The sequence below is a fragment of the Syngnathus acus genome, chromosome 22, assembly GCF_901709675.1.
Source record: "Syngnathus acus chromosome 22, fSynAcu1.2, whole genome shotgun sequence".
Lineage (NCBI taxonomy): Eukaryota > Metazoa > Chordata > Actinopteri > Syngnathiformes > Syngnathidae > Syngnathus > Syngnathus acus.
Window position 1 is genome coordinate 778016 of NC_051106.1, and position 10839 is coordinate 788854.

Sequence of the window (10839 nt, forward strand, 5' to 3'; positions counted from 1 at the left end):
ACGACAAACCTTGGTTTACACCGAACCTCAGGAGGCTGCGCAAAGTCAAGGAGGAGGCCTACAGGAGCGGCGACCGCGACCTGTTCAGGCAGACCAGAAACACACTGAACCGAGAGGTCAGGAAAGCCAGGAGGTGTTACGGGGAGAACCTGAAGAGACACCTCTCTGCCAATCCTGATCCCTCAACAGTGTGGAAAGGTCTGCAGAGCATCACGGGCTACAAGAAACGAACCCCCCGTCCTGTGGAGAGCCCAAGGCTTGCTAACCAGCTGAATAAGTTCTACTGCAGGTTTGATCGGTCCTCCCACACAACGGGACTTCCTGCAGCACAATCTACATACTCACCTCTCCCCACAACTGCTCTGTCCACACCTCTATCATCGTTGTCACCCACTCTCTCTCTTGCAGAGGCCGCGCCCACACTCCAGGTCCGCGAGGAGGAAGTGCGCCAGATGTTCCGGAGACAAAAGACCAGGAAGGCACCGGGCCCAGACGGCGTGTCACCTTCCTGCTTGAAAGTCTGCGCTGAACAGCTGGCGCCCACCTTTGCATGGATCTTCAACCGTTCTCTGGAGCTGTGTGAGGTGCCCTCGTGCTTCAAGAGCTCCACCATCGTTCCAGTGGCCAAGAAGCCCGCCATCACAGGTTTGAATGACTATAGACCCGTCGCACTGACATCTGTGGTCATGAAATCTTTCGAGAGGTTAGTGCTGAACCACCTGAAGGAGGTCACGGGCCCCCTGCTCTACCCCCTCCAGTTTGCCTACCGGGCAAACAGGTCAGTGGATGATGCGGTCAACATGGGACTGCACTACATCCTGCACCACCTGGACACCCCAGGAACGTACGCCAGGATCCTGTTCGTGGACTTCAGCTCGGCGTTCAACACCATCGCTCCTGACATCCTCCAACAGAAGCTCATCCAGCTTGCGGTGCCTGCCCCCACCTGTCAGTGGATCACCAGCTTCCTGACCAACAGGAGACAGCGTGTGAGGCTGGGGGGCATCACATCTGACACCCGGACCACCAATACTGGAGCCCCTCAGGGGTGCGTCCTCTCCCCACTGCTCTTCTCTCTCTACACCAATGATTTCTCCTCAGATGACTCTCCTGTGAAGCTCCTGAAGTATGCAGACGACACCACTCTCATCGGACTGATCCAGGACGGTGATGAGACTGCGTACAGACAGGAGGTGGAGCGGCTGGTCCACTGGTGCAACCAAAACCATCTGGAGCTGAACCCGCTCAAGACCGTGGAGATGACAGTGGATTTCAGGCGAGACCCTTCACCACTTTTACCCCTCACTATCCGCAGTAATACTATTCTCTCCACAGACACCTTCAAGTTCCTGGGAACCACAATCTCTCGGGACCTGAAATGGACCGGCCACATAGACTCTGTCCGGAAGAAGGCCCAGCAGAGGCTGTACTTCCTGAGACAGCTCAAGAAGTTCAACCTGCCGCGAGAGCTTCTGAAGACCTTCTACACTGCCATCATCCAGTCTGTCCTCTGCACCTCCATCACTGTCTGGTTTGGATCAACCTCCAAACAAGACAAGCACAGACTGCAACGGACAATCAGGACTGCAGAAAAGATCATTGGAATCAACCTCCCATCTATCCAAGACTTGTACCTGTCCAGGACCAGGAAACGTGCAAGGAACATCTCTACAGACCCTTCTCACCCAGGTTGCAGTCTGTTTGAACTACTCCCCTCCGGACGGCGTTATAGAGCTCGGTACGCCAAAACCAGCAGACACCGAGACAGCTTCTTCCCCCAGGCTGTTGCTCTGATGAACTCACACCACTCATAGAGTCTCAGAGGCATTACTGTGCAATAACATTACTGTGCAATAACATCCTGCTCTTCACACCTTTTGAATTTGTCTACACAGTTTTTGCCATTATTCACATCCTGAGTGTTGTTAGTCACCTATATGTTGAACAGAGGGTGTTTTTTACCGAAGTCAAATTCCTTGTTTGGCACGTTCAAACATGGCGAATAAAAACTCTTGAATCTTGAATCTTAAGATCAGGGGATGTTTGAGAATATTTGCCATTTTTCACATGTCCTGAGTGTTGTTAGTCACCTAAATGTTGAACAGAGGGTGTGATTTACCGAAGTCAAATTCCTTGTTTGGCATGCTCAAACATGGCGAATAAAAGACTCTTGAATCTTCCGGTTTAATTTAGGTCACTTCCGGTTTAGCAGAGGTCACTTCCGGTTTATTTGGGGTCACTTTCGGTTTACGTGAGGTCACTTCCGGTTTACGTGAGGTCACTTCCGGTTTGATTTGGGTCCTTCCGGTTGATTGGGGTCACTTTCGGTTTGCCTGAGGTCACTTCCGGTCTATTTGGGGTCACTTCGGGTTTGATTTGGGGCACTTGCGGTTCATTGGGGGCACTTCAGGGTCAATCTAAGATGGCCGCCACACTGGAAGTGGGGGTCAAGGGTCGAATTGTGTATGCATAGTGGAAGTGGGGGTGAAGGGGGTGAATATGCTAAGCATAAGGTGAACAAAGTGAATAAAGTTGGAATGGGTTGAATCGGTTGAAAAATGTAGAAATTAGAAGGGAAAAACTAAATGTTTGGAAAATTTGGTGTGAATTTCAAAATTGAAAATTTGGAAATTTTGCTAAGTGGGAAGGTGTGGAATAGGTGGGCAAAAGATGAACAGTTGAAAGTTGGAACGAGTTGAATCGGTGGAAAAATGTAGAAATTAGAAGTGAAAAACTACATTTTGTGAAATTTTGTGAAATTTTGTGCAAGGTCTTCACCTTCACACTAATAATAATAATAAAGGACAGGAATAACAATAGTGTGAAGGTCTTCACCTTCACACTAATAATAAAGTACAGCAATAACAATAGTGTGAAGGTGAAGACCTTCACACTAATAATAAAGGACAGCAATAACAATAGTGTGAAGGTCTTCACCTTCACACTAATAAAGGACAGCAATAACAATAGTGTGAAGGTCTTCACCTTCACACTAATAATAAAGGACAGCAATAACAATAGTGTGAAGGTCTTCACCTTCACACTAATAATAATAAAGGACAGCAATAACAATAGTGTGAAGGTCTTCACTTTCACACTAATAATAATAATAATAATAATAATAATAATAATAATAATAATAATAATAATAATAATAAAGGACAGGAATAACAATAGTGTGAAGGTCTTCACCTTCACACTAATAATAATAATAATAATAATAATAAAGGACAGGAATAACAATAGTGTGAAGGTCTTCACCTTCACACTAATAATAATAATAATAATAATAATAATAATAATAATAAAGGACAGGAATAACAATAGTGTGAAGGTTTTCACCTTCACACTAATAATAATAATAAAGTAGAATAACAATGTGTGAAGGCCTTCGCCTTCACACAATAATAAAGGACAGGAATAACAATAGTGTGATGGTCTTCACCTTCACACTAATAAAGTAAATGGAGTAGAATAACATATGTGTGAAGGCCATCGCCTTCACACAATAATAATAATAAAGTGAATGGAGTAGAATAACATGTGTGAAGGCCATCGCCTTCACACAATAATAAAGTGAATGGAGTAGAATAACATATGTGTGAAGGCCATCGCCTTCACACAATAAAGTGAATGGAGTAGAATAACGTATGTGTGAAGGCCATCGCCTTCACACAACAAAATCAACAACACAGAGTGCTTGCCAAGTGAGTATGGAATGACAAATCAATGATTTGATTACCTATTCACTACACAGAGATTTTCAGAAAACTTTTAAAATTCATTCCTGTAAATTAAAATAATCTCATTACTGTGAACCGAAGCATTCCTATGCAATATGAGAGTCACTGACAAAAAACGGTACAGTAGGCTTTTAGGAAAGTCGTAATTGATATTGCCATTCAAATAAATCATACGACAATAGTGTGTAATGACGCGTATGTGGTGTCATGCAGGCCCAGCCATTCCTCGTTCAGCGGCAAGGCTAAGCTAGCTCGGAGCCAGAATGATGAACCAAAACAATTTTGAATGTACAAATTCGAGGACATTCCTCCACGATATTCGAGTCTGATTGTTTGGGAGTCAAACTTCGACGCGCAGGGACAACGTCAAGACGTTACAAATTGAATTTTTGGACGCATTTAAATTTGGGTGCAAGCGAAAGACTAATGCGGCTAATCTCGTCCAAGCTAACGGTGATCCAGCGCGTAGCATATTCGCTTGTCTTTAGCCCTCAAGCAAAGGTTTCGTTTTAGAAAAATCATTTTGATTTGCATTCATGGTCGCCGTGAGATGTTTAAGATAAGTGGTCTTGAAAATGGATGGATCTATAGAACCCCCTTGCCCACCCTCTTTTTTGTTAAATACGCGGCACAAGTCGACACTGTTGTTGTTATTCAGGGCCTGACTGTCACTCACTATCGAGATTCAATAAAAAGCACACATCCAATTGATAGAAAAAGTATCATGTATTGACAAAGGCTAAAATAGTCGTTGACCTACTTTGTGAGTGTTGTCACATTAGTGAGAGTAGTGTCACTGCTATTATTAGTCCAAGATGTTGACATGATCTCCCTTGAATGGACGTCAACGGCGCCCCGGCCAGTGGTCGCGTCTACCTTCCATCCGCCCCAGCGCGGCTCACCTGCAGCTCGGCCCGCTCCACCTCCCAGTGGGCCCGCTCCATCTCGAAGCGGGCCCACTCGTGCTGGATGTAGTGCAGGATGCCCGCGATGGTGTACTGTTGCTGCTGAGGCCGCGGCAAGTCGTCGGTCTGCGGCGGTCCCAGAGCCGTCCCGCCGCCGACGCCTGGGTGAGCTCCTCCGTTCCCCCCCGGCTGGACCTGCGGCTGCGGCTGCTGCTGAATTCCGGTTGTGGCTCCTTCGGGGTGCTCGTCCATGTCGGGCTTGTAAGGAAAGTGTCCGCAAGAGAAGGAAAACCCCCGCTGCGTGTCCGGCTCGATCCCGTGGTACCACCCCCCCGACCCAGGAGGACTGGGATGAGGTGAATGTGGCTGATGACGGAGCAGCTTACTGAGGGGAGCTAACCGGCCGCCATTACGGAGCGATCTCGTAGCGGCGGAGGCCGGAGAGAAGTTTGCCGCGGTGCATGCCGGGAACAGAACTACCACCGAGCCGCTTTCAGGGACACAAACAAAAATGGCAACTACGGCGTCAACGACCATGCCTGACCATTGCCAAGACCTCATTTTTATTTTAACGATAATTTTAACTTTTACTGCCAAAGTTTTTTTCATAGTGGATTATGATGTGACATTAAATGTGCTCTTTTGATCTTTCACGTCTCTTTTATTTTTATTAATTTTAGTGTGGAAGGTTAGTTCACCGTTCGGCGATGAACATGAAAGCCAGATTTCCTACTTTTTGCCATGAACGCACCACTACAGAGGACCTGGGTAGTGATGTGCATTCCAGTTCTTTTAAGTGAACCGAGTCTTTAGAATCAGTTCACTCAAAAGATTCGTTCAAACGAATCGTTCAACGAACCCCCCCCCCCACAGTTTTTGTTTTGTTTTTGTTTTTTGTTTATTTTTAGAACATCTCGTGGAAACAACCCATACACATCAAACAATACAACTACACCCCCCCCCCCCCCAATTTTTTTATTATATATAATAATAATAATTGGCTCGGGTAATTCACACATTTCTTTCTATAATACAACACTTACACACTGATCCGTTGGCAACAGTCTCTCACCCGGTCGTGAACGGGCAATTACGTCCCTGACTCGTAAAATCCCGCCTCCATCTATCGCTCGCTGCTGATTGGTCGTTCGCGCAGATTCACGAATGAGTGACAGACAGCATTGCTGCTATGCCAGCCGACACACACGTTATGCCAACATTTATGTTTTAATCTTGTATTTGTTGGCTTATAGTTGATGGTGTTATTACACCGAATGTGTTTGTGTTTGAATAAAAGGTTGGAAAAAACCCGTTATGCCGACATAACATAACATTCGTTATTTAATGTGCATACAGGCCCCTGCTGATCAGAGCAAAACCCACAGTGAAGCAGGTGAGGGTGTGGTCTGAGGGGGCCATGGAGGCACTCCAGGACTGCTTTGAGTGCTCTGACTGGGACATGTTCAAATCAGCAGCAACATATGACAATCAGATCGACATTGATGAGTACGCCATGACTGTGTCAGCCTACATCAACAAATGCTCCGAGGACGTCAGCACCACTAAGAACATCATACCCGAGCCAACCAACGACCCTGGATGACTGAGGATGTACGTCATACGCTACGAGCACGGAACTCAGCCTTCAAGTCTGGCGACCAAGGAGGCACTGAGGACAGCGAGAGCCAACTTGACCGTGCCATCAGGCTAGCGAAGCGAAGCCACAGTCGGAAAATTCAGGATTTTTCCACGACGCCAATAACACAGGAGTATGTGGCAAGGCATACGGGCGATCACGGACTACAACTTACCCTCCCCCCCGTGTGGGTGAGGTTGATGCTGACTTCCTAAATGGTCTAAATAACTTCTTTTGGGGCGTTTTGAGGCACTAAACAGCACTCCTGCAGTTAAAACTGTTCCCCACCAGGAAGAGGAGGCCCTCTGCCTTGACTCAGCCGACGTGTGGAAGACTCTGAGAAGAGTCAACCACCGTAAGGCCCCAGGGCCCCGAACAACATACCTGGGCGGGTGTTCAAGGAATGTGCAGGCCAGTTGGCTGGTGTCATCACGTACATTTTTAACATCTCGCGGACCAAGCCAAAGTGCCAGTGTGCTTCAAGGCTGCCTCCATCATTCCGGTGCCGAAGGAAGCAACCTCAAATCACCTCATGGAATGACTACAGACCGGTGGCACTGACTCCCATCATGATGAAGTGCTTCGAAAGGCTGCTCAAAGATCACATCGTCTCCAGGACTCCCCCAACATTCGATCCGTTCCAGTTTGCCTACCGGCAGAAACGCTCCACTGAGGATGCCATCTCCTCCGTTCTTCACCTGAGCCTGGCTCACCTGGAGGAGAGGAACACCCACGTTGGGTTGCTGTTCCTGGACTTTCAGCCAGCGTTTAAACACCATCATTCCACAACATCTGGTGGAAAAAACTGGAACACCTGGGCTTCAGCACCCCCTTCGGAACTGGCTGCTAGACTTCCTCACCAACAGACCTCAAGTCAGTCCGGGTCGGACAGACACACCTCAGATGTCATCACCCTCAGCACAGGCTCCCCTCAGGGCTGCGTCCTGAGCCCCCTGCTGTTCACCCTGATGACACACGACTGCGCCCCCAGGTTCACCACCAATCACATCGTGAAGTTTGCAGACGACACAACGGTGGTGGGCCTCATCAGGGACAACAACGACCTGGACTACAGAGAGGAGGTGGAGCAGTTGGTGGGCTGGTGCAGAGAAAATAGCCTGATCCTGAATGTTGGAGAAGACGAAGGAGATTCATCGTCGACTTCAGGAAGAACCAGCCACACCACGCTCCACTGATCATCAACAGCTCAGCTGTGGAGGTGGTCAGCAGCACTAATTCTTGGGAGTCCACATCACAGACTACCTCACCTGGACTGTGAACACACAACACTGGCAAGAGGGCACAGAAGCGCTTGTACTTCCTGCGGAGTATGAGGAGAGCCCACCTGCCCCCCCCATTCATGAGGACGTTCTACCGAAGCACCATAGAGAGCATTCTGACAAGCTGTCTCTCGGTGTGGTGTGGAGGTTGCAGCGCCTCCGATTGGAAGAACCTGAGGAGAGTGGTGAGGACAGCAGAGAGGATCATCGGGGCTCCTCTTCCCTCCATTCAGGACTTGTCATCCCAGCGCTGCGTGTCCCGAGCCCGTAATATTATCAGTGACCCATCACACCCCCACCATGGACTGTTCTCCCTGCTGCCCTCTGGGAAGAGGTTTCGCAGCATCCGCTGCAGGTCCACCAGGTTCTGCAATAGTTTTTTCCCTGCTGTCGTCAGACTGTTGAACATTCAAACGTAGCATTCCTCTGCACACTTGTAAATACTGCTTTTGTCTCCTGCACTGTTTACATACTTTATCACTGCTGCACTTTGTACTTTATAGTTATCTTATTTCATATTTTTATATAGAATGTCACTTTTTTTAACCAGCCGAAATACCACTACATTGTTGAAAGCCGTATGCAACGACATTTCGTTTTGTACACACCTAGTGTTGACAAAATGACAATAAAGTTCTGTCTAAGTCTAAGTCTAAGTCTAAGAGTACACAACTCATATAACAACGTAAAACACATATACATATTGTTATATAAAGCAGTTAACCAAATGTCTGATTTTTATGTTTTAATTGGCGAATATAAAATCAAGGAATAAAACACCAGACAAGTTTTAACATAAATGTTTATCATAGATAATAATAATAATAATAATAATAATAATAATAATAATAATATTAAAAGTAAATTTCAAACCAGCAATCTAATATGAAATTGCAGTAGATATATTGGATAACAATATTTAGGCGTATATATGCATACACGTTATTTAAAAACGACGATAAGTAAATCATAAATCTACATTCTGGCTTACATAGTTCACGCCAGGAGACGCAACATGTCCACTGACTGATCCGTTGATGCACGGGAAGGCAGTTCACCCATTGACTCGTTCGCGAACGGGAAGTCGGGAAAGTCAGGATTCGTTCCTTCACTCTCGCGATGAACCGGAAATGCAAATCACTCACTGATTCGTTCACTCACAGATTCGTTCGTTGGTGAACGGGAAATGCAATTCACGACTCGTTCGTGAACAGGAAGTTATGTCATTTTCTTCAGCTTCAATGCGCATTACTGACACCTACTGGTTGAAGACATATGAACTGAAAAAAGAACGAATCACTTTAGGAAATGATTCGTTCACTCTCGTTCACTGAAAAGAGGCGTTCCTTTGAACGAACCGTTCACCCAGGAGCCAACGCTAAAGCTGGACACGAGTGGAACCTTTGGCGAGTTTTGTGAGCAAAATATTCAACATTTTCACGAGGAAATGTAATCTGCAATTCGGTGATACTGCCTCTGTTTTAGAACAGCCTAAAAGGATTTCGGTACAAGCTTGATTGTTGCCGTTTTTGGACTCATCTGACTAAGCTCATGTAGCTGCTAAGCTACCAGGCAGCTGACCGTAGGTTGACAGTATTTATGGAATCAATGCACGAAAGTGTTTTGAAATACTATTAATTATCATTATTAATGCATTGCACTGAGAAATGGACGCAGTCGCACTTCCAAGTTCGCATTAGAATCACGTCAATGTCTCACTTAATGCTTTTTATTTAAACTCATTATTTTTAAACTCGAGGAATAGTTGCAAAAGCAAGGTAACGTGTTTCAAAAATTTGACGCAAAAATTGGAAAAACCTCAAAACGCCACTGCTTTGTTGTCGACGGTGACATCGCGATCAACGTCAGAAGGCTTCAGCCAATCAATGTCAAGCATGATCACCTTCATCCTGATGGTGAACCGCCAGGGTCAGACCCGACTCTGCAGGTACTACCAGCCCGTCAACATGAGTTGCAGGATGGCGCTGGAGGCCAACGTCGTCAGTGCCTGCCTAAGCCGCAATAGAGACCAGGTGAGCGCTTGCTGTGCATCACGTGCACTCTGCTTAGCAATAACCCCGTGCTGTAAATATTCATAAATCTTTGCAGAGGATAGAGAATATACATCTGGGAGTACTATACAATAGAAATGCAATACAAAAACTACAGGAAAAACTTTACACCGACAAAAAACTGTTGCCATCTCGTGGTCAGCGGCGGAACTACACCAAAAATAAACAAGCTTCAAAACAAAATTAGAGATAGCTACTTTATTGATCCCGGGGGGAAATTCAAGAGCCATCAGTAAAATACAGAAACACACAAATTAAGTACTAACTGTACCCCCCAAAATAAATAAAATAAATCCACAAACAGGAACCCACAATGGAATTTGTGTATGTTGGCGGCTGCACAGATTTTCTACCTTAAAAAAAGAACAAAACAGAACAGCCCTTATGTAGTAATTGTGAGATTAGTGAATGTGTTCCCAACAGTCCCCAGTTCACTTCCTGTCTGTGCCAAATCTGTCTGTCATTCCCAGTGTTCCTTTGTGGAGTACCAAGACTTGAAAGTGGTTTTCCGGCAGTACGCTGCCCTCTACATCGCCGTGGGCATCACCGAGGATGAGGTGGGTCGCCTTCAGCTGCACGCCTCGCCCGTGACTCGTTCTCACGCGCGGTAGCTGAGCTTAGCGTGAGGACTGATGATTTTCTTGATCCCGCAGAACGAGTTGTCCATCTATGAGCTAGTACAGAACTTTGTGGAGGTTCTCGACAAATACTTCAGCCACGTGGTGAGTTGGTAAAGATGTCAGTCACATCCGTAGTTTCCCACTTCCATGTTTCTTTCTTTTTTGTACCTTTTGAAGAGCGAACTGGACGTATCCTTTCAAGTCAGGTGACCTCAAACTAGTGCGTAAAAATGTGCAAAAAAATAATATGGGTGTTCCTTGAGTCGTTGGTGTCGCAGATTATGTTCAACCTGGACCGCGTTCACATCATCCTGGACGAGATGATCCAGAACGGACGTGTCGTGGAGACCAATAAGAGCAACGTCCTCGGCCTACTCAATGCCCTGGACAAGATGGCCGACGGCTGATGCCAAATGGAGATAAACTGGAATTTTTAAATTTTTTTCACCGACGCGTCAACTGCTACGCTTTTGGTCGTAATGACAAAGGATGGTTCTTTGTCATTTAATTGCTGTCACGGTCAATCACGCTTAAAGTGCTCAAATGTAAAGTGGTGCAAAGTAAAAAAAAATAATTCAAAAGC

General features: G+C 46.2%; 2 protein-coding genes across 6 annotated transcripts in view; one reads left to right on the forward strand and one right to left on the reverse strand.

Moving 5' to 3' along the window:
* The window catches only part of strn3 (striatin, calmodulin binding protein 3), a 28350-nt gene extending 23240 nt beyond the window's left edge, over positions 1 to 5110 (reverse strand). For 4 of the 5 annotated variants that reach the window (XR_005096318.1, XR_005096317.1, XR_005096316.1 and 1 more), the window contains exon 1: positions 4646 to 5110. Coding sequence is in view for 1 of the 5 variants with exons in the window: in XM_037242349.1 (XP_037098244.1) it covers positions 4646 to 4900 (255 nt within the window). In the remaining 4 variants the exon portion in view is untranslated. The other variant, XM_037242352.1, reaches the window with a different exon arrangement.
* A 3738-nt stretch (positions 5111 to 8848) lies between these two features.
* On the forward strand, positions 8849 to 10827 carry ap4s1 (adaptor related protein complex 4 subunit sigma 1). The gene is made up of 6 exons (XM_037242439.1): positions 8849 to 9146; positions 9437 to 9597; positions 10107 to 10193; positions 10290 to 10358; positions 10434 to 10445; positions 10535 to 10827. Exons 2-6 carry the CDS (start codon positions 9451 to 9453, stop codon positions 10661 to 10663), a joined length of 444 nt encoding a protein of 147 aa, XP_037098334.1. The 5' UTR covers positions 8849 to 9146; positions 9437 to 9450; the 3' UTR covers positions 10664 to 10827.
* Positions 10828 to 10839: the final 12 nt, after the last annotated feature.

Excerpts from the sequence above, each read along its gene's own strand:
- ap4s1 (XM_037242439.1), top strand. The coding sequence starts at position 9,451 with ATGTCAAGCATGATCACCTTCATCCTGATGGTGAACCGCCAGGGTCAG. Across the intron at positions 9,598-10,106 it reads TAAGCCGCAATAGAGACCAG|TGTTCCTTTGTGGAGTACCA; the intron begins GTGAGCGCTTGC and ends TGTCATTCCCAG. Across the intron at positions 10,194-10,289 it reads TGGGCATCACCGAGGATGAG|AACGAGTTGTCCATCTATGA; the intron begins GTGGGTCGCCTT and ends TTGATCCCGCAG.